General features: G+C 48.5%; 7 protein-coding genes across 7 annotated transcripts; 2 read left to right on the top strand and 5 right to left on the bottom strand.

Moving 5' to 3' along the window:
• Positions 1-2,031: 2,031 nt before the first annotated feature.
• VTN77DRAFT_970 (uncharacterized protein) lies at positions 2,032-3,170 on the bottom strand (the record flags this gene model as incomplete). Its single annotated transcript, XM_069426335.1, has 2 exons — positions 2,032-2,782; positions 2,842-3,170. The coding sequence occupies 2 exons, from the start codon at positions 3,168-3,170 to the stop codon at positions 2,032-2,034; spliced, it is 1,080 nt and encodes a 359-aa protein (XP_069273206.1).
• Positions 3,171-4,842: 1,672 nt separating this feature from the next.
• On the bottom strand, positions 4,843-7,411 carry VTN77DRAFT_969 (uncharacterized protein; the record flags this gene model as incomplete). The annotated part of the gene is made up of 2 exons (XM_069426323.1): positions 4,843-6,100; positions 6,165-7,411. 2 exons carry the CDS (start codon positions 7,409-7,411, stop codon positions 4,843-4,845), a joined length of 2,505 nt encoding a protein of 834 aa, XP_069273205.1.
• A 102-nt stretch (positions 7,412-7,513) lies between these two features.
• On the top strand, positions 7,514-7,848 carry VTN77DRAFT_968 (uncharacterized protein; the record flags this gene model as incomplete). Its single annotated transcript, XM_069426312.1, has 2 exons — positions 7,514-7,635; positions 7,707-7,848. 2 exons carry the CDS (start codon positions 7,514-7,516, stop codon positions 7,846-7,848), a joined length of 264 nt encoding a protein of 87 aa, XP_069273204.1.
• A 449-nt stretch (positions 7,849-8,297) lies between these two features.
• VTN77DRAFT_967 (uncharacterized protein) lies at positions 8,298-9,564 on the bottom strand (the record flags this gene model as incomplete). The annotated part of the gene is made up of 4 exons (XM_069426301.1): positions 8,298-8,442; positions 9,168-9,219; positions 9,281-9,346; positions 9,411-9,564. The coding sequence occupies 4 exons, from the start codon at positions 9,562-9,564 to the stop codon at positions 8,298-8,300; spliced, it is 417 nt and encodes a 138-aa protein (XP_069273203.1).
• A 2,380-nt stretch (positions 9,565-11,944) lies between these two features.
• On the bottom strand, positions 11,945-13,648 carry VTN77DRAFT_966 (uncharacterized protein; the record flags this gene model as incomplete). The annotated part of the gene is made up of 3 exons (XM_069426290.1): positions 11,945-12,692; positions 12,755-13,206; positions 13,289-13,648. 3 exons carry the CDS (start codon positions 13,646-13,648, stop codon positions 11,945-11,947), a joined length of 1,560 nt encoding a protein of 519 aa, XP_069273202.1.
• A 2,631-nt stretch (positions 13,649-16,279) lies between these two features.
• On the top strand, positions 16,280-17,857 carry VTN77DRAFT_965 (uncharacterized protein; the record flags this gene model as incomplete). Its single annotated transcript, XM_069426280.1, has 7 exons — positions 16,280-16,567; positions 16,630-16,750; positions 16,809-16,973; positions 17,036-17,096; positions 17,151-17,541; positions 17,596-17,762; positions 17,827-17,857. The coding sequence occupies 7 exons, from the start codon at positions 16,280-16,282 to the stop codon at positions 17,855-17,857; spliced, it is 1,224 nt and encodes a 407-aa protein (XP_069273201.1).
• A 2,666-nt stretch (positions 17,858-20,523) lies between these two features.
• Positions 20,524-22,737, bottom strand: VTN77DRAFT_964 (uncharacterized protein; the record flags this gene model as incomplete). The annotated part of the gene is made up of 6 exons (XM_069426269.1): positions 20,524-20,785; positions 20,849-21,172; positions 21,227-21,363; positions 21,446-21,691; positions 22,364-22,594; positions 22,657-22,737. 6 exons carry the CDS (start codon positions 22,735-22,737, stop codon positions 20,524-20,526), a joined length of 1,281 nt encoding a protein of 426 aa, XP_069273200.1.

The raw sequence follows: 22,737 nt of genomic DNA, 5'->3' as shown, positions 1-22,737 counted from the left end.
CATATTCTCTCCAAAATCGAATCCATCAGCGAATCCAGCACCTGCTATGCATCTCGCTTTCCGGATAACCTCATCTCCCCCCTACCTACTTGCGGCGACTTTGCATAAAACCTGACTGGACTCTTCCGCGAGAAGCCTACCTGACAGAGTTTAACTGTGAATACTCACTTAAACTGCTGTGAGCTGCAGCAGCCAGATGCGTCAAGTGATACTTCTATGTGTTTCTGATAGCATCACCGGCCTTTAATTCGATAGATACGGCCTCCACCCGCCCACGGAATGCCATGACAGCGGTCTATACAATCTTGCTCAAAACTCGCTGGAAAAGCAAATTCATCTGGAACAAGGACAGGGAGGATATGCAGAATGCCGTCCACTGTAACCGAAAGATGTCAGGCTGATACACCAGCGATAGACTTCCAAACCTACCACACTTTCCTCAACCACGATTCCTGCCACTACACACCTCGATTGTACGACTTAAAAGGATCATTCGAGCGTCAGTCCTTTACCTAAGGCATCGGCGTACAATCTTTTCCCTAAACTGACTCATTCTGGTGTCACGAAGGTCGGTCAGTGAGCTCTACCGAGAGCCTGCGAACTTCCCTCCACCCATACCGGGCGGCAGATCAGCAACCACCAGATTCAAACCCTCGAGGACGGAATCCCCACGGTCTGTATGTCAATGACAACAATAACGACCTATTTGGAAAGGCAGGTTGTGGTTTCGTTGTTCAATAAGCACGGCAAGGAGTTACTGCGTGTCGTACCGAAGAATTTCATTGAGAGAGGTTTTAATCATAAGATTGTTTGGACAAAACCAAGCAATCCAGTTCTGCCAGGGTTGGCTTGATTTCCCAAATACTGCGCAATGCTCCCAAGCAAAGGACAAAATCAAGCAGCTCGCTCTTTATACCGCCTCAATCTTAGAGCACATCATGTTTCACGACATCATAGAGGTTCGGCAAGATCTGCCACAGAAAGGCAAATTGTACACTGAATCAGTTGAAAGGCCTACTGCAGAGATGTTATAGATCGTTACATTGGTGGTCAATTGGAACCAACCGACCGATTATTTAAGGGCAGAGAATCCATACGAAGAACCCATCCCTAAGGCAACTGCGTCCAGTGGGTATGTGCATATAAGAAGCCAGTCTGGAGACATATCAATCATCAGGTGGTCGATCGCCTATTATTGCAATTCAAACGGCCTTAACCCCTGAGTTGGAGAGAGTTTTCAAAGGTCAATGATGATGGAAGCCAGCTTCCGATTAGCCACATCGATTTTTTCAGGGCTTAAAATCAACCAGCCTGTTTTCTTTCTCATCTTGATCTTTTCTTTGTAATCATCACTGTTTTCTTCATGTTATAATACTAGAAGTTCTAATAGTTCTACGCAGTCAAAATTGTATCGTTTTATCGTCTTCGTCGACAACTGCTAGTAGTGAGGTCACATCCATACTCTTAATATTCCTTAATTAGGCGCATACAGCGCACAGACCACAACCCGGGGAGAACCATACCATCTAGGCCTTCTAGGGCAATTCGGTAATTTAGGCCCCAATTAGTGGTTGAACTAAAAACGCAGGCTAATTTATTTAACCGAGATCCCTGCCTGTGAATGCAGCTTTCCCCGGACTTTCTGATCCGAGAGACCTCAGAGATTGGAGATGGAGATTTTGTTGTCTGTCACATGCACATGCGCATGCACATGTATGCAACATGAGTGGCAGGCCATGTAATGTTGACGCCATGCGATGATGAAGCATGCTGCATGCCACGAGGGAGTGGCGGGACCTGAAATGAAGGTCACCTTTCGGAGGAGTAAGTAGCTAGGGAACTAGCTGCATTAAAAAAAAATGAGAGGGCTATGACGCTGCCTGAGCTCCATCACATGCAAACGCCTTCATACATGATCCTATCCGTGTACATATGTGCATAAATACATAGCGTAAAGTAGATATAGACATATTTGTTCTCTCCTTTCGCCGAAGAGCTCACTCATATAACCAGGGAGATAGACAGGCAAATCTAGATAAATATATCGCCCGGCTCCACCGGTAACCAGTTCACTGTATATCGGATCGATCCATCAGGCATTTCTAATGGGGTGAGGATGTCATCATCCGAGGAAGAAGTGGTGGAAGGGGTAGAGGTTGGAGTTGACGTGGAAGAACTCTTGCTACTACTCTCTCCATCGTAATCGAAGGTTATGGATGGTATCTGCCCGAGATCAGACGCTGCGAGGAGTCGGTATTCAATCCCGCTTTCTCTTGATGATGGGGTATCTGACGACGATGACGATGACGGGGAGAAGGACGACGAGGAGGAAGAGGGAGAAGAGAGAGGCGATGATAATCCGATGCTGAATCGTCGATGATCCTGTGGAGAGGGACAGGGAGAGGGAGAGGGAGAGGGATAGTCGAATTCGAGACTGGTATTGCTCTTACTAGGGCTTTGCGCTGGCTGTAGCGTGGTTGTCGTGCGGTGGATTGAATCGATATTTGCGGGAGGAAGGTTTTCTGACTGGCGAGAAGGACCCGATTTCAAACGCTTAGATGGTCTTATCTCGCAGACATCAATATCATTGTAGGAGAGTTGTTCGTCGGTTGTCGGATCGGTACAGATGTCGTCTTGATTAATGGACATGGACATGGACTCCATCGCGTGGATTGACCGACTGCTGCGTCGAGATCGTTTTGGAACCTGCTTCAGACTGGTAGATTGTCGAGGACGAGAAGAACGGGATCTTTCTGACGAACGATTCTGTGAATCGAGCGGACTTTCTCACTGTTAGTCTTGTCTGTCCTCAGTAATGCGACCACGTTAGTAAATACAGACCTTGTCAGAATCCCATAGTCCAATTCTGAATCCTGTAGTCCCAGACCATACTCTGAGATCGACCCCGTTTCTGCAGTCGGCGACCAGACACCTCCCAACTCGAAAGGATTCCATAATGCGTTGGAATCAACCTCTCTGCTTGCATCGTTTGTCAATTGCCAGCTGTAACCATCGCTGGAAGGCAGACCCGGTGAAAGGAGGAACGACTGATCCCAGTCCAGCAGTCCCTTGTCGCTGCTGACGCCGAATTCGTAGCCCGTCAAGCTGTCTGGCCAGTCCAGTGGCAATGGGTAGCTGTCCCAGTCAGATTGGCGAGTCGACAGGGCCATGACCAGCAGAATCAAACAACACAAAAAGTTGCGTCGGTTGGTTGACAATTGGCCCGTTCCAAGTCTCCGTCGAGCAGCTCGAGCTTCCCTGAGAAGAGTGAAAAGAAGTCGTTGCAATGTCGCTATGCTCCGTCGACGAGACTGAAGTAGTCAATGCTGCAATTTGCAATGAAGACAGCTGCAGTAAACAGACAGCTGTACGAAAGATGCGGCGAGCTGCCTCGAGAAGCTCCCAGCTACACGCGTAGGGATGATATTGAGATGACGCGACCAAAAAAATCCTGGGGAAGCCCAATATATAAAAATAAAAACCCCACATTATCAGCTACTAAATTGTCCAGTAGGATGGATGCATGGGGAATAAATTCAGTAAATATTACTCCGTACCTAGGTACCTAGCTAATAGCAGTTATGTCATAGCTCCTTTTTATTTAAACGAGACAGAGAGCTTGGGCGTCGTTGAAACATGACTGGTCGGTCGGGCATACTATTAGATCCATGTGGATGGACGTTATAATTCTAAAGAATGCCAAGCAAGAATCGGTAAATTTCCCCGTCTACGAATGAAGACCAGAGCTATTATGAACAGTACGGAGTATGGCTCAATGCGAATTAGAAAATAAGGCGTGATTAGTACTTGAGCAGTCAGTCATGACTCGGGAACGGCTAAGTTCAGTCCCGACAGCGACCCGATGTAACTAAGTATAACCAACGTATTAATTAATTAACCGAACTGAAGCTGTTCGGTGGTCGACCGGTCGCGTCGGTTCATACTGCTGCCAATTTCTCCCTTTTTTTTTCCCCCCAGAAGCATCTCAAGCGAAGAAACGAAGGAAATACTCTTCTTCTTCAAAGACTGTAACCACTAAACAAAATAAAATCGACCAAAAATGATAATAACGACAATAAGTTGCCAACGTATGTACTGTGCCGATCGGTAAGGGGGAAAATCACCGTGGAAATACTCTTAATTAACCGAACGATCCGGACCGATCGAGATGGATCGCTTGGTTCCCCGCAACGGGACCAAAAACGTATGGCGCGTGACCTGCCTAGGTTAGGAACCACAACAAACTTCGTTAGTTATTACTTGGTATTATTTAGGCAGTTATATTGACGAGCATCAGAGTCAGCTTTTTTTTTTCTCTTTCTCTCTTGTTGGTTCTTTCTAGGTGATGTGCTCTATCTGTAACTGTGACTACATGGGTATGCAGTTATCTACATTACCTAAGTGTACTTGTACGGAGTAATTGCACTGGTCATGCTTGACCGATTCGATAATCGCCTAGAAAAAGAAGTCTTATTGCCACGATACTCATGTTGACTGTTGCATTAAGTGCATGGTATTTATAAGCTGCGAAAAGGGAGGGTCGTCATTAGACACTGATTACTGGAGAAAATGAAATAAATAATTCCACTGTCTCTTTATTAATCAAGGTGATTCGAGATCAGTTCTCCTAAACTTGGTTGTCATTCCACTTAAAGTTGGGTATAATATTCTCGAGATCATCATACTATATGTGCGTATCAGAGGTACATACAAGTCATCAGATATACAGGCATCGGATGCGATATATAGGTAACTTGACTTCTCGGCTAGAGAATCCACAATCAGTGCCAGTCATGAATAGGTCATCTAGGATATAGATATACATAGCTGAGTCGAAGTTCATTACAAAGCCAACCCCGTCCCGTTCCTCGTCCACCGATACAACGCCAGTACCGCCTTCCTGCGATGCCGGATCTCGCTGTGATTGACAGGACGCCCTCTCGCCTGGGCCACCGCACTGCGCATAACCTGTCGGAAATTGCGTTGATATTCGGTATTCAGCGTCACCACGCAACTTTCAGTCGCCCTGATGACCACCTCGCAGGCCTTTAATATCCCCTCGCCCGCCTCCTTTTGCAGCCGCTCTACGATCAGCAGCAGCAGGAAGCTGCCCTGCAGCAACTGGATGCCGAAGAAGTACGGCATGAAGCTGACGTCCGGGTCGTAGTGCAGGATCTGCTCGAGTGCGTTCGCCGCCTCGAGCGCGTGTGAGATGGTCGACGCGAACGTCGGCGACGACGTCCAGAAGTCCTTGTCCTCGAGCAACGATATCGGGTCCCATTTGCCCATCAGCAGGATGTGCAACACGTGCACCACGTACGACGCGTATGCGACCACCGTCTGCGTGTGCCAGGAGTGATAGGAGGCAAAATTGGGGTCAACAGATGGCTGCTCCGGGACCATCCCGACCGGAAGAGACGGAGGTGGTTGCGGTTGGATGGACTCAGGAGCGCTCGCCGCGGCGAATGTCCGCAGACTCGACTTGTACACCTCGAGTTGGCGGAGGACCTCGCTGACTTGGACGTCCCACGCTTCTTTGCCCTGAAGCCGGATGCCCAGCATCGGATGGTTCTTCGCCTGGTTGAGGTTGATCAACTCTCCCGTGATGGTCATCAGAGGCAAGAAAAACCCAAAGATGGAGTGGTCGTTGCAGGCGAAATTCGGGAATACGCGGCGTTTGGACTTCTCGCCAGAGATCAGACACTGCGGTCCGTCCGGCTTGGGAGAATTACTATGGACATCGCCAGCTTGCCACGGCCCCTCTTCCAGGGGCAGCAGCAGATCCTCACATTCGGCGTCCAGCAACGCTAGCGGCCGGTTATAGCACAGCGCCAGATGCCGGTCCATGATGTACAGTAGCCACCAGGTGCGCCGCCGCTCCTCGCGATGCTCTTCCGTCATCATGTTCGGACGATGGCGAGTCCGATCACACACGCAGTTCAGACTCGGCCGAGTAGGATGAGAGTACTCGCCGCGATCGTCGAATCCGGCACTATCGAATGGACGGCCAGTACTTTCCATATGGCTGTCGAAATTCGGAGTGACCTCGACTTCCTGGTTCAGTCGCAGTTCTCGCGCCAGCGTGAACGCGGCATGCCACCTTTCATTCAGTCAGATTCATTCAGTCAGAATTGAACCCCAGTTACGAATTTCTTCTAACTCACCATCTCATGCTGGCCGCTTTTTGTTCGCTGGCGGACACAATCGAAGCCACATGGATGTAGGTAATGATGTCGTCCAGGGAACCTGCCGGACCGACTAACCCTCGGTCATCGCCGCCTTCTTCGAACGAATGCGTCCTGGGAGCTGCACCGTCATGAGCGGCGTTGGGAGAGGTGTACTCGTTTTCACCCGCCGTGACGTCTTCCCCTTTAAACGAAACGTGGATCAAGGGCCTCAGCAGACGGACAGTCAGTGCACACAGAAACTGACAGATCTTCCTCCGCTTCATTGGCGAGATCGACAATGCAAACGCACGATCATCCAGAGCCGCGACCCAGAGCATGCTTGCGAGGAGCGCCGGACTGCTGGATCGCGGGTTGTCTCGGCTGAGAAAGGAAGCCTTCCGTACGACATAGCAGTGGATATGATGACAGACAGGATGCATGAGGGTGGAGAAGGCGCTGGTGAAGTAGAGTTCGAGCAAATCGTAGGCAAGATTTCGAGACAGATATGGCTCCAGAAAAGGCATTAAGGGCTGCAACACGGGGTATTTCAGCGGTGGCTCTGCGGTGCCTGATCCCAGGGCAGGATTGATTCTCTGTCGAGATACTGATCGGGGAAGCTGATACCCGCCGATTTCGGCCGTCCCCATCATCTCTAACGGGACGCTGAACGGTCCGTCCGACAAGCCCATATTTCCAAATAGATCGTAAGAGTACGGTGCCTGGAACCCATTCGAGGCCGACATCCAGTCGTCAGAGATATTTCCTCCAACCACCGTCTCTTTCGGTGACGGCTGTAGATCTGCGACCGACCGCTGTTCTCCAATGCTCGGTGCCGAGGGGCGAAGGACGGCATCGGTCGTGCCAGGAGAGCGATGGAAATGCGACGTCGGAGAATCATTCTGCAAGGGCGAAGTGACTGTGATGACTGCATCTGGGGGGTTGTCGGGCGCCGTCTTGTTTCGACCAGGATTGGAGGGAGGGTCTCCAGTCGACGCTCCTGCCGCGCGGGAGGAATCTTTGCGAGGAATTCGCCCACGCTTCCTGCGCTCTCGCGTGAGTTCACATCGTATGCGACTTCCAACACAACGGGTGCAGGGGAATGCGCGATCGCATCTCACCCGCCGGGCATGGCAGGCGTCACAGGCGACGCGGTTGCGACGCCATCGCTTTTTGATGCCATTGGCACTCTCCTCCTGCTCCGGCGAAGCTGGCGACTGTTCATTCTCTGGCCGGGCAGTCGCCATTTCCAAGCCTCATCGAGAGGCAAGAACCCAGTCAGGAAACACGAGTGTGAGATCCAGACGAAAGCTGCGACAATCGCGATCGTGGTTGAGGAGCGATCTCTCATGTGGCTCTCACTGCATCGGGACGTGATCAAGGGTAAGACTCGGCTGAGTCAGGTGTCCGCCAGCAACATGGTCGAGTGCCACACAATCGCCATGAACAGGGTGTCTCGAACGGAGGTGAAGTGTGCGAGAGGAATGATTGAGACCAGAGAGGATTGAGAGGGTTCTGGATGGTGCGATGGAATGAAACAAGCCGAATGGATGCGGTGCGGAGTTCCTCCGGGCCAGGCCCGGCCTGGGCACGTGGCCAGCGCTTTGCGGGGTTTGCCCCAGAATTGTCGTGGCCAATCATAAGCACTCGTGCATCTCAAGAACCATGGCTTACTCCGGAGTAGACCTTTGTCGAAATTGAAATGTTTAATCGGAGTTGTAAAAATGTCCCATGTCAAACATCTCAATCCGATGGACTGCCAGTGTCTCCAGGAACAGGTCGCCAACCACGGGCATTATGCTTCCCTGAGATAACCGTCGAGGGCGGCCTGTTGTCAGGTGACGACCTCCCTAGGGCTTAGGGCTCGGGGCAAGGGTTCCCCCAGCTGACCTGCGTTTACCCGGCCATGTCGCCTATACAATACCCAATTGGTCAATACGAGGGATCCGACGGATAGAGACGAAGATTCTTATGTCCGGAAGAGCCCCTACACGAGAGATTCTGATTGATTGGATTAATAAAGTAAGTCAGTTACGATCCGATGTGCCCTACCTTGTTGGATGATCGTAATCTCCTCNCACGCTGAAGTATTGTTCGATGAAGGGCCCGGTTAAGTCTCTTTAGTTCGATGCTCTAGAGATCCAGGTCGACCTGGCTTAACAGCCATTCTTGGGGGATCTTGGCAGGCACGCTTGCTCTCTTGGTTGCGGCCTTGGCCTGCCAGGGCACGTTCTTGACGAACATGCGTATTATCCTATACGAAGACGGAGTCTTGCTCCTGGACGGCGTCAAGAAGGAGAGACAAGCAAGGTCAAAACGTGACTGCTCGTAAGTGACGATGAAGATCCTCCATTTGATGGATAGTTGAACCTCTGCCGTTAGTCCATTTGTTGCCTGAAGGTTCCAATCACTGCATGGGAAAGTGTCTTAGGGGACTCGAGATTGAGTCTTGAACCCGGTCAAAAGGAGACTTGTGTACCACTGACTAATATTATTAATGCCTCGGGTAAGAAATGCTAACTCAACTTCAAGCACAGATAGATTCAACGGGGAATATTAAATATAAATATAAATATAAATATAACAAATATCGGAAGAGTTGGTGGAAACGTCCTCTACTTGTAGCCAGATATCTATAGGGAACATTCAGGGAACAAAAGAAAAGAACCTTGGTACTTAGATACGTTAGGATGAAATTGCTCAATAATATTCCATTCAGTATATAGTCTATGCCTATCAACCCATTCCCTCTCCCCTTTACTCCGAGACACGGGATAAGTGAAAAAGCCAAAAAGAAAACAAGAGACTTCTAGGCAATCCATCCACCCGTTCATTCCATTTGAGATCTTTTCAAAAGCTCATCCTGTGAACAATATTCCGTCCCGTTCCGCACTGGGTAGCTTAGAAGCAGCCGCCGCAGACATCCTGTTTGTGATATCAATTATTAGCGTATATCCCAGACAGCCCTTGGTTGCTATTTTTTGACTGAGGACATTCACTTACGCCAGCAATGTTGCTTCCGACAGAGGCAAAGCAGCCGAGGTCTGCAGGGGGTCTGCAGAATTAGATTAGTCGAGCTGATTGACTTTATTTACTGGGAGTTTTGAATTTCTTACCGGCACCAAGCTGAGCAGCTGCGGCGCCACAGGCAGCGGTGGAACCAGCCAGCGCAGCAATGCACTCTGTATTAATCAGTCAGCAGGAAAAGAAGCAATAGGCTATTTAATAAGTTGGTGATCAACTTACTCAGCTCGTTGCAGCCAGCGGCCTGGAGCTGCTTCAGGGCAGCGGCTGCGCTGTCCTGGACGCTCTGGATCGCCGTGGCGGCGGTGGTTGCTGGAGCCGCGGAGACGGCAGCAGCAGAGATGAGGAGGGCAGAGACGACGGTGGAGAACTGCATTTTGATTGACTGACTTGAAGGTTGGTTATTGTGGAAGTGGGAGAGAGGGTTTGGGCTTTGGGAGAGTTGGTTTTTGAAGGCTGTTTTGTTGTTGGAATGTGTTGTCGATGCTGATGATGAATGATCGATCTGATCGAGGGAAATGTCCACGCCTTTATACATTTTCCCCAGGGCAAAGCCACTATGTCGTGACGTTACAGCTCATACACATCTGAAGGAGGAGAAAGTGAAAAACAGTATACGATTTCCTAATCCAGAAGCAGCCCTGACGATCAGTGAGTTATATCGGTGCCTGCAGACGGTCGAACCTAATTACTCTAGATCTTAAGAACACATGGCCCAATCCTTATCTCGGGGCCGACTATTAGGAGTCATGTTTAGCCGTTATTCACCACAGAAGCTGCTATACTTTGTCTTAACCCCCATTTTGATCTCTGAATACGGATAGGGGGGTTGCATCAGTTTCAGGATTTGGGGGAACTTTCTTGATTAATGAAACTCACTGGATACGAGAGGAACGCTCTATAGAGGAAATCAATAGCACATGCTTGATGCCCTTCGAATAGCTCATATACTCTACATTTACATAGGAACATACATTACCCTCTGCATTCAACCCTCTGCATTCAATTTTGTCTGTATCTCAACCAGCCACGGCATGATCTGTACAGAACTCATGTCTCGAAGAGGCCGTTACGATCCATCATTGCTACCTAACCTATGGCTAAATCTAGCAAAAGTCTATTTTTGCTTATTAAAGTTCATGCAGCAAGGCTTGGCCGCCGTACAGAGTACGGAGTACGGAGTACACCGTGCCGACCCCTGTACAGGATCCATTGCGCAAAGCTGGTTGGTTGGGTTGGACCTCCACAGATATATCATACTCGTAACAAGGTTGGCGTGCATGATAACCCTGTTTGAAGTTCTACCGGCTGTCTCCATACAGAAGTGATCGACGCTCAGATCTAAGTATGGCGGATTTCTGAAACGAGCCAGGATTCTGCCGATGCTTGAGTCCAGGCCTAACGGATTAACGATTCTTGCGAGGTAATCTTAGGATAAGGAGGGTGCTTCATGCATACTGCAGATTACGATACTACCTTATTATGACTATAGAGTGCGAGCAACCAGTGGATCTGTTCTGATTTTAGACACACATCATCTGTATAGTAGACAAAAACGCGTCTTATAGAACACTCATTCAAGATTAAACTGTTACCTTAGGACCTTTCATAAGAGTAATGTGCACTATTAATGTCAGTGACCAAGTCTGAAGTCTATCAATCGAAACTGGGCGAAGAGTGGGGACTAGTAACAGGGTTAGGTACTCCGATCCTACCTAGCTAGTCCAGTCCTAGTCCAGCAAATTTCGAGAAACCTGAAGAAAATTGGAGTGCGACCTCGATTTTAGCTTAGCCTAGGATAGGTAAAGTTCAGCCAGAGGAGAGCCCCGGGGTTGGTGGTAACTATTACAGAGTAATTTCATACCTACCATCCTGAACCTAGGTACCTATTATTAGTAATTTTTAATATTTCAGCCTCAAGGTACGGAGTACTCTGTACTTGATTCAAAGTGGGAAAACCTGTTGCCTAATTAGATCCTACCTAGGTAAAGCTATAGTGAAAATACTCTTCCAAATAGCAAGGCTGTTGCAAAGTTACACTCCAACCCTCTGCGAGAAATTCCAACAAAGACAAGGCCTGTTATTAATTGTCAGGAATGAAATTCAGCTAATTACCACACCCTCTACCCCGTACTCCGCTGATGAAACATGAAAGAAATACTCTGTCCTCCGTACTCCGCACAGTACGAGGGTTACCCCAAATTTAACTGACAACCGCCAAGAAACGCGGGGGCGCGACCCGTTCAGCCACCACCTGGCAGCCATGGATGTTGATCACTTTTCCCCGTTTAGGAAATTCATATAGGTTGTCCGGAGTCCTGCGCTGTTGGTTGAGTACCTTGGGGATCTGAGGTGAGCCTAGGGTGGGTACCCTAGAACGGAATGAATGGATCCTTCGAAGAATATTCAATCGCAGCGAGATACATATGGAGTACGGATACAATGATCTAATGATGAGCCAGACGGTAAACCGGGGCAAGGCAGCCCCCGCAGTGATGCACAGGACAGGAGTCTCAAAAGGGGAATATTATTCGTAGGTATTCTCTTTACATGACAATCTGCTCATCGCAATTGATGTCCTTCTCTGAAGTAATGGTCGCAAACTCAGAAATATTCCACTCAGCTAAAAAAGAAGTGCCATGACAACTGCTTCTTAGCTGTTGGATTTTTTCTGGTGACAGCAATTAGGTAGACAATCAATCATTCCATTATTAAAAAAAACCAAAAAAAAAACAAGGGTATAAAAAGAATACTCATCAACATGCTCCATCTGCTTCCGCTGCCTCTGATTCATCCCACAGTCGCCGACCCGCCGCATCACACGCACAATCAAGCCACAACACGCGCTGCAGAATCCCCTTCAGATCATACCAGCTCGACAGTCCCCGCCTCAACGCAACCCTGCCCAGCTCCGTCGCGAACCACCGCCTCTCAGACTGACGACCCATCGTCGCCGCGATCCCGCCCAGCGTGAGGATCCACATGAACATCTCGACGCACCCGACAGACGTGACGTCCCAGTCGCAATCGCAGATCCGCTGGGCAGCGAGTTCGAGCCGCAACTGCCGGGCCAGTGACGCCAGGGGCGCCACATGCGCGGGCAAGGGGAAAATCACCCCGATGCCATAGATCAACGCCGCGAGCCGGCAGGCTTCGTAGCCTGGGTGACACTCCTGGAAGATAGACCCCCGTTCCGACCTCGCTGGCAAGGCGAGGATGTGATACTGTAAAAGATTGCGCAGGCCGCTGATCAGAGCCATATCTGGGTCGAGGATGGATCCTTCTTCGTATGCCCTGATGAGGGCTGTGTATTCTTTCATCGCGTGGAAGACTTCGGCCATTTCGATGGTGAAGCCAAAGCCGCCGTACCGGCCAAGGCTGCGTTCGAGGTCTGGAAGGCCGAACCCGAAAGCGCCTGGCAGAGTTGGATTCGATATGCCTGTTAAGGAAATGAATGGGAAGTGAGGTCGGGTCAGCCTCCGGCTGGACATGATGATGTCGGCGCTGTGGTCGTGTTTAATCGTCAGCCTGCTGTCCAGGTACAATGACTTATGTGTTCATCTTACTAGGAAATGATAGCCGCAAGTCCTTCCAGTTGCAGATTCTGCAATCCTCCTCGCATCGCTACGAGTCGGACAAGGCCTTCTTGATGGACGGGATTCGCACAGATGCCTCCGTAGACATCCAGAGACTGCAGACTCCGCAAGGGGGCGTTGAAAGGGGAAGTACGAGCATGCAGCACAGCCGACTCATCGGCGGTATTGTTCGCCATGCACACGACGCTCAGGATGACGGCGTCGCTGGTAGCCTTGGCAGGATCTTGCAGGGCATGGTTAATCATCTGGATAGACTGCAATTCTGACAATTGCACCATGCGCCGGTCCTGCGCGCTGACCGTGCCGCCGTTGAGGAGCGACATCACATGGCGGTGCGACGAAGCGCCGAACAGGAAGGCAGCTAACAAGGTGGGATCGTGGAAGGAGAGTGACAGCCGGCTGGATGAGATGAGATTGCTGGGCTGGTGAGGCGATTGGGGAGCCAACGCAGGCCATAGAACAGACAACGCAGGACGAGCTCAATAAAATGCATCTAGCAGGGACATTCCACAGGAGCAGTGAATGAATGAAATACGCATTACACCGATTGACAAAATCACTCGGAAAAGGAGTCGTCGCATACGTTTCGAACGGATCGACATAGCTCGATCCAAAAACTTCCGGGGAAGGCGGAGGTTGTGAAAGATCTGTACGGATGCTTCTCTCCTCGTCAGAGTCCTTCTCGTCCTTTTCATCACTGACCTCCGACGGCGCCCCTTTGATCTGCCGCCAGGTCCATTTCCCGATATGCGATCGGACGAGATGGCGCGTCTGCGACCGCTCACGCTCGGACGAGGGATGGGCGTTGACGAAGTGGAAGGTCGTCTGGCGGCGCGTGGTCTGGTTCTGTCGGCGCGATGCCATCGGATATGCCGGTCATGTCGGACGTCGTATAGAAAGGGCGCTTTTCATCCTGCAAGCTGTAGAGTAGACTGGTCAACGCATGAGAAGTTTAAAGAGAAATACTCGAGAGAGCAGAATTGAAACATACCTACGCCGTCGTTACTCGAGCAGAACCCATCTTTGATTGATATATAATGATAAGATTGCCGCAGGTTGCCGCAGATAGAGATCGGATTGCAGGGTGTCAATGCAGTTAGCGTGCTGTATCCCTGCCCATGCTTACTAGGTAGATATCCACCTGTGCAAACTTGATCATTTCTCTAATTCTCTTGCTCGAGAACTATATACAGATAGAGATAGATACAGATATACTGATTCCAAGTCTTACAAAGAATGATTGTCTCTATTACTCTATAGTCTATATCACTGATATGAACCCTGAAGATATATAGATGGAAACTGGAACTCGTCCTGTGACAGGGATATTATATTATATTATATTATTAATATTAATAACTACCCCAGAAACGCTGACTAAGATGACTAAGGTACTGTACGTACAAATGCGGGGGAGTACTCTCATCAAAAGCTATCCTTACCTAGATAACGCATAAAGAAAATACGCTTGAGGAGTTCAATGGCTCAAAATAAAGATGAAAAGCTCATGGGGGAATATCGACCTATTCCGTTTCCAGGATATGCAAGCAATGGGTTATGGCCCAGTGTCTGAAACTGCAGACAGGTCAGACCAGTCAGGAGACATGATCGCTTGCTGTCATTGATAGTGGGCCACATCAGCAGTTACAAGACTACATCGCCAAACCCTTTCTGAGACCCCACTGTGCTGACTATTACAATCATATGGCACTATATTCACCCGAGCAGCCAAAACCCTAACTTGCATCTGCACCTACAAGCTGAACGGGTTGCGACGACCTCCGACTTTGACATTTTAAATTCCAGGAAAAGTGGCTCTTCTCGCGTGCTAGATTACATAAGCACATACCTACCTAGGTAGGTATTTCAAGTCTTGCAGCCTCTTTCCCTGTAAGTGCTGTAATAATCATGTGCCAGTTCCCGTTCAAGAACTTCGACGCTCGCAAGCATATCTGTCGTGGATTGTCCCGAGGAAACATCGCATCAGTTCAAGTTTGCAGGTCAAGAACTTAGCGCCAGCCTCATCGCCTCTCTCGTTGCTCTTCTCGACCAGGAGAACATCCCCTTCTTCCTCTGGGGCAATTATCTCCTTACCGTTTTTGGCGTGCCGACAATCGTCGATGTAAGCACGCAGCCTCCATACCTGGGTACTGACTACTTGCTGAAGTCTGCCAGGGCATCGATTTCGTCGTCCAAGATGATTATCTCCAGCAGGCACTCTCTATCCTTCGATCCGCCGGATTTCCACCATGTCCGTCCCCTAAGGCGTGCTACGCGAACAGAGAACAGCACTACGCTCCCATCCCGAACGAACAGCTCCATATCGACAGCGACTGCTACATAATGCTGTACAAGCAGTCGGAGGTGCTGTGGAACCTCTCCGATCTCCGAAACGTATCTCCCCCAACTGCAACAGTGCCAGACATCATCCTCGCATCGGATCAGACTCGACTCCCTGGTCCCGACGCCCTGGGAAACGGAGGCAGATTCCCTCCAGATCTGCATCCGGTACGGATACCGTCGTCATATCGTCTGATGGAGGCGCTGATGCTGCTGATGAAGCGTGACCGTGCGACCATTCGGGGGGCTCTTGCCGTATCAGGCATGTCAAGATTAGTGTCTTCCGACCCCGCCCAAGTGATCCCCGGAAGCACCTAGGAAAGAACCGCGGAGTCAACATGAGCAGCACCATATTCAATTCAAAGCCAAGCCTTACCTGCCACCCGGAATACAACTGGAAATCTATCGCCAGGCTCTGTGTCCACCAACAGGTCTAACCATTCGGGATGACTACGATTCCTCGGAGAACATGTGGCGGCTCAAAGCAGGGTCTGGCCCATCCTCGGATCTATGCCGAGGGAACTAGCGTCTATGAATCTACTAACGTGAGGGGTTACTTGGTGGACTTGGTGCTGCCGGAAGAACCACACCGCCAACTCCGAGAGCAGATGCAGGAATACTATGCCAATACTGAAGGCACTGCAACCTTTGGCGATACACCTGATGCAGTTCACAGCCTTGCTCACAGGATGTGGAGTCAGCACGGTGTGACAATCCAACGGGAAAAGCCAGGTCCAGGAGAAACAGGCACAGTCCTGGTTCTCCGCTAGACATCTCCACTATCCAAGAGGCAGAATGGATAGAAAGCCGTGGCAAGTCGGCAGAGACAACCAAAACCAAGCGGGTATAACCTGCCAAGCAGTGAAGTCCAGAAAGGGATACTTTATTTCTTCGTCCAACCTCCCTGTCACCTTCCTGAAACTAATGCAGTCCCACTGAATTTATCCCACGGCTGCTGTTGTCATTGAACAGCTTGTCAACAGGGATCTGATTGGTCCCCGGCTGAAGGTCCAAGCGGGGTCGCTTTGGTCATAAATTTAGAGCAACAACAGCACGTTCTTCTCTGGAAACATCGCAATCACCAAAACCTGTTTGCCTTTCTCTGTTGGAAAGGCCATCTTCTTTCCTCGATTTGTGCATCACCAAAGCTCAATAATGGCAGAATCCACAGCAGAGAATAATCCCAGGGCACAGAACGAACAGAGCGAGCCCACGGCACAAAATGCGCCTGCAGGGCAGAGCGAGCCCACGGCACAAAATGCGCCTGCAGGGCAGAATGAGCCTACGGCACAAAATGCGCCTGCAGGGCAGAATGAGCCTACGGCACAAAATGCGCCTGACGGGCAGAATGAGCCTACGGCACAAAATGCGCCTGAAGGGCAGAATGAGCCCGCGGCACAAGATGATCATCACGCCCATCCTGCCATCGAAGTGGATGCTCAGGTTCGCAAAAGTCCAATGTCTTCCCCTAATTGTAACTATAATTGTTACTAATAACACCTTAGGCTACTGATAACGATTCTACTTATGGCCAAGAGCTCTCGACCTACACTACCTCTTTAACCTCTTCAGTATTGGCTTACCGCCATGAGAATGGCAGGCGCTACCATGGTTACCGTGATGGCAGTAAGAGTCATTCTGTATAATCTCAGAGTCTATAGTCTCACTAATTGGCAAAAAAAAGGCTACCTTCTCCCCAATGATGAGGAAGAGGCCGACCGCCTAGATCTGTCCCATGAGATGACACTAACAATCATGGGGAGGAAACTGTTTTTGGCACCTATTGGGGATTCACCACAGCGAGTCCTTGATATTGCTACAGGGACTGGGATATGGGCAATTCAGTTTGGTAAAGTGAACCCATTTAAAGAGCTTTGTATATTTCTTAGAGACTAATGAGGAGTACTATAGCTGATGAGTATCCTTCTGCTGAGGTCATTGGCAATGATCTGAGTCCAATTCAACCGTCAATGTTAGTAAGCAAACCCCTCCACTATCAGGCAACTACTAAGGCATACGTCTATAGGGTTCCTCCGAATTTGAGATTTATCGTCGACGATATCGAGGATGAATGGGTCGATGAGAACAATCCATTCGACTTCATCCATGCCCGTTATCTATGTTATTCTATCAAGGATTTCAGGAAGTTGTTGAAGCAATGTTACAGGTGTACGAAGCCTGGAGGCTGGGTGGAATTTCAGGACTGGGATGCACTCGCGAGGTCTGAGGATGGATCCATTAAAGGCACAGCACTTGAGAAGTACTATGACGCATGCATTCCTGCTTTTGAGAAAGCAGGGTATCCTACAAGACCAGGTCCATACCTTGAGGGATGGTTCCGTGAAGCCGGGTTTGTGGATATCCATGTCCAGAAGTACCGGGTACCAATGGGACCCTGGCCGAAGGATCCATATTATGTATGTGGTACCAGTCTTTTATATATAATGATAGCTAACTTTCAGCTGCTGCAGAAACATGTTGGGACGTGGATGTTACTCAATCTTGAGTCTGCCTATAGGGCAGCTGCTATGGCTGTCCTGACCAGATTTGAGTCCTGGAAGCCCGAGGAAGTTGAGGTTCTTGCCGCTGGGGCCGTGAGGGATATCAAAAATCCTAAGATCCATGCACTGGCTGACTTGTGAGTTGATTCCTTCATGATGGTTACTTATACTTTACTACTTTGAGATCTAACTGCCGGTCAGTTACGTTGTGTATGGTCGGAAGCCCGAGTGAACTGCACCGCAAGCAAGCGCATCAAGCTCTCTTTCTCGAACTGATCAGTCAGTTATATTGCTGAGAGTCGATCATTTTTTCCTCACTAATACGAAAAAAAAAAAACTCCTAGATGACAAAACTGAAGAAGTTCCCTATTAGAACAGGCTTGGGCCTGAGTCGCTTCTCTATGATATTGCACGCTTCCTCGCGTAATATTTGATCTTCTTTTCGTCTCTTCCTCAACTTCAAATCATAGTTAGATTGCAAGCAAATGAATTCGATTTCGCCTAATTGCTCGCATGCACCCCCCTCCACTTTAACTAAATAGTTAACCAAACTTCTTCCCCCAATAACACTTACCTCGGTTCCTCAGGCCGATAGGCGGCGGTCGGAACTTTCAGTTTCGGGTCACCAGGTCAGGTGACTACCTTAATAAGCACAGCTAACCTGAAGTGGTTAGCCCGGAACGGAAGAGCCTGGGTCTCCGAGGTAAGGCCCCCTTTTAAGGTGCTTTTATCCCAAAAGATATACTCTTCACTATGCCTCCCTATAAGCTATACTTAAAGCCATGTCTTCTTTAAAACCATTATAAGGAGAATTATGTGACGGCTCAGTCAAATACGAAATAAATTCATATTTTGTAGCCTAATTTACAAGAATTCGAAGCTGAAGAAGGAAGAAAATTGGAATCAGGACTGTGGGCGAGGGATGTGATATATCGAAGCGAGAGCGACCCGGCCCTTTCCTAATTCGGAAGTATCACGTGACCAAAGAGTCACCTGACCAGACTTCTGAGCCGCGCCGTCACATAAACCAGCTTATTAAGGGCTATCAATTAGTCATGTATAGTGCTATCATTCTTATAAAGGAAAATCATGATCTATGGGCTGCAAATAAGAAGCAGAAGCAGAAGCATAAATAATTGACCAATCAAATATCCCATAAAGGAGGTCTTATAGTCCAAGAAGCTCAGGATCTTATACAGAGTCAAATTCTGGATCAAAATCAGATGGCAGAGGGTGTAGCTGCTCTGGCTGCAGAGGTGGCTTTGGCACCTCATATGCACATACTGCCAAAGTATACTAACTGTAGAACTATTGGGCATATACGGACTCAATGCCCTAATCGCTCTAATTCATAATTTTTGTAAATAATTGCTGNTAGATAATAAAGCTTCAAATTCTGTATAGAATTCGTGGGTGCGGGTGGGTGTCCGGAGCGGCCGGGAATTACGTTATGGCTCTCTAGTTGATTTCCACTATAAGGCTTGCTTCCTTTACTCTTCCTTATGCATTATGGGTCCCTGAAGTCAGAGATGTTCTAAGTATATATATTATAACTAAAAATGCAAACACCATCTCTTTCGTAAGTAGGAGTAGGATAAACAATATGAAGATAAAAGTAGAGCTACTTCTGCTTTAGTAGCTGCTGATTATTATTTGACTATCCTCTATAATAAGGCAGATCATCTCTAAAAACATTTATCAATGATTCAACAGGAAATAATATAGTCTTTAGCAGAGTATATAGAATTGCAGAAATATTAATAATTTCTTAAGGAACATGGTCAACTCATACTAGGTCACAATTCTGAGGTAATAGAAAGATTAGACAAGAAAGATTCTACAGGCACTTCCTCATTGCCTTCTCCTCTTAAGGAGCCTTGAATCCTAGCTGCTTCATTAGATCCCTTTATTGGTCTCTAGGTCTGTCTGACCTTGCTACTATTAGTAAAACTCTCAAATCTTCTGTCAGCAATTTATCAAATTTATAATAGATTCCTATGTGTTCTCTGAGGTATTATATCCTTTCTATTTTATAAGGTAGTAAATCTTGCTATGCTGACTTTTAATATTCAGAATTCTTTTGAGTTTATATTCTTCCTTAGTTGTTTCTTTGAGTTCAATTTTGTTAGGTATCTTAGCATTAGTTGGTGCTAGTTCTAGTAATAAAATATAAAATACTGGGTGAATTTTCATGCTTTTTGGTAGTTTAAGTTGGTAGTTTACTAGTCCAACTTTTTCTTTAATGATAAATGGTCCCAATTGAATATGGTCAAGTTTTATACTTAGTCTTTTAGTTTTGATATTTTATCATAAAAGGTAAACTTTCTCCCCCTTCTGAAAGTCAGGTCCTATCTGATACTTCTTATTGTAATAGATGGCTATTTAATGATTCATAAATTCAATATCTTGCTTCATCTGACAAATATAAATTTTTGAGATTTTGAGCTCTCTCCTTTATAAGTAGTACTTCTGGTTGTCTATTAAGTAGAATTTCGATTTGCTGAGTCGCGGCTGGAAACGGCCGCCGCCCCGGCAAGAGGACAGGCCAGTACGAAGTCCGATTCGATTACCTGCCGCTCAAGGGGGATGAAAATGATCCCACGAACCTGGATGGGAGACTTCAGGGGATCTCGGCCGCGGATCTGGCGATTGCCATTGCGGATGAAGCAGAGCAGCAGACCCAGTCGGTCGTCACTGGAGCGCCTACGCCGATCTGTCGGACGACACTCCGTATCCAAGCTACATTACCTTGGAAAGGTCCAAGCTATGAAATGATGGAAAGAAATACTAGCTATTGAAAATCCTATTTTTTTTTCCGTCATGATCTTCTGATCTCAAAAGTTCTTTGATATATGCTATACTTGAAAAATACGCTCGTAAAAATTCCGCGCCCAAAATTTATAGGGCTTCACCGTGCCGAAGGTTCGTCCGTAGAGCTGCTCGAAACTGGTCATCCAAAAGCGACAGCAAGGTCTGATTAGCCTCTTCCAGCATCCAGGATGTATCGTGAGCCAGTGCAATGTGTACTCCCAGATCTTTCTCTATGGTTCGGATCCGAGCGACGGTATCTCTTGCAGCCGGGATATCGGCTTGAAGGTACGATTGGCTTCCATCCGGTAGCTCAAAGATTGCAAAGTCCCTGAGCCCGTCCAGCAACGCCCTGTCCAATGTGAGAAATTCGGTCCTCTCTTCCTCTGGCGACATCCGCTTCTTCCATGCTTACCTCGAGTGAGTATCCTCGATCCGGGCAAAGGCGCACAGATTCCCCGGCATATGGCCCGGCGCTTGAATGACCCAAAAGCTACCGTCTCCGAAGAAATCCATGGTTTTCTCGAAGGAGCCAAACTTCACCCACGGGCCCTGGAGCGTTTCCCAGCGTTCCGTGGCATTGGTCGGGTCGAAGAATCGCCCATCCCACTGGAACGACTGGTCGACCAGGTGGCCAGGCGAACAGCATTCGATCGTGCCAGGGCCAAAAAAAGCCCGTCGCGTTTGGGAACGTGTCTCGAATGGGCCGACAGTGGTCAAAATGCGTGTGGCTGTCGGACTCAGAAAGGGTTCCAGCGTCCAGCGCGTTGGAAGTGACGATCCATGTACCTACCTGAACACGACCGAGTCCACCTGGTCAGCGGTGATATTCACCCTCCGCCGTAACTGTTCTGGGATCGATTCCCTCGGACCGGTGGGATTGACCTCATCCCATACTACATTCACTATAAAGGTGTACTCTTCATTATTCTGAACGTCGGCAATTATTAGCCTCAGTATGTACATACATTCAAGGAAGCAAGAAAAAAAAGAATTATGTACATGTACATACTGACCCCATTCCCAGATTCCAGAGGATACGACGGTCTTTCGCTTCATTGTAGATATAGAACGTCCAGTCATACATGCGAAACGGTTCCGGCTTTGTGCTCTCATGGACTTTGTGGGCCGAAGCCGTCATGCTTCCTCCGTCCAGAAGCAATAGCTTCACATGCGCATCTGTCGTCGGCAGAGCCGCCGTCGACAAGATTGCAGACAGACAGACAGCGGTCGTGATGGCAAGCGCAAAACAGAAAATCTACTTTCTCTACGCATCCTCTCCAGTATTAGTCTTGGCTGCGAGACGAAACAGTCCCCACATTCGGTTCGTATATATTAACTCGCAAAAAGTGTGGAGATAATGTATTACTACATAGGTCAAAAGTCTCAATCCACCCCCCATTTTCCCGCAAAACCTGTATATTCAGCGATTTCATTTCTCCACAAAAATGACAGTGCGTACAAACAGATTTAATGTTTTTATAATATTAGAATGAGGCAGAGCTGTAGAATGATACAAGGGAATCGTGATTCTTGCACAACTCGCTACCTATCTAGCCATTGTATTTCTTTCGTTGTTATGCTGTCAGCTTCTCGGAAGAGAGGGATCGGGTGGTCTTTTAGTTTGCCTTGCCGGACGGATGGACTGGCAAACGTCCTCCGCCCAGGTAAGAGATTCAACAGAATTATAATATTAGTGGAAGCAAAGACGGATCAACAAAGCAGTAAGAAAACGAGGCTTTCTTATTGCAAATACATATCATATCAAACCAACAACTGTTGACCCATCCCGACATGACAGCCACCTACGGGAGCATGGCTGAATACCACCATCGTCAAGGCGAGAATAATCATGGAGACAATGATGATATCGAACGACATGACAAAGAAGAGAGTCTCTTGAATCATCATTAATAATCATAAGAGGGACCATCAGCCGGGACGTGACGGGGCCGCTTCGGTCTTTGCAACATTTGGTATCACCTGGACCATCATCTGTGTCTAGGCCTTCGTCCGTTGGGTCGCGTCCGATGAATTCCGCCCGGCACCGGTCTTTGGTCCGGACCAGTTCGCGACCTGGCGCCTGGTCCGTTTGCGGATCTTCGAGGCCCTCAGCGTGGGCGCCTTGTTGGCTCATTTGTGGTTCTGCGTCTTGGTGCCCCTGAAGCAAGAGCGAGACCAGCTCTCTCTGGACGGACGCCATGTCATCGGCGGCCTGCTCACCGTCTTCGCGGACGGCTTCCAGTACATCTTCATGTGGAACGCGCACGCAAGGATAATCTGTCGAGACGATTCGACGACCAT

Source organism: Rasamsonia byssochlamydoides (assembly GCF_041956645.1).
Source record: "Rasamsonia byssochlamydoides strain NRRL 3658 unplaced genomic scaffold VTN77scaffold_111, whole genome shotgun sequence".
NCBI lineage: Eukaryota > Fungi > Ascomycota > Eurotiomycetes > Eurotiales > Trichocomaceae > Rasamsonia > Rasamsonia byssochlamydoides.
This window is presented reverse-complemented; position numbering and strand designations above follow the sequence as displayed.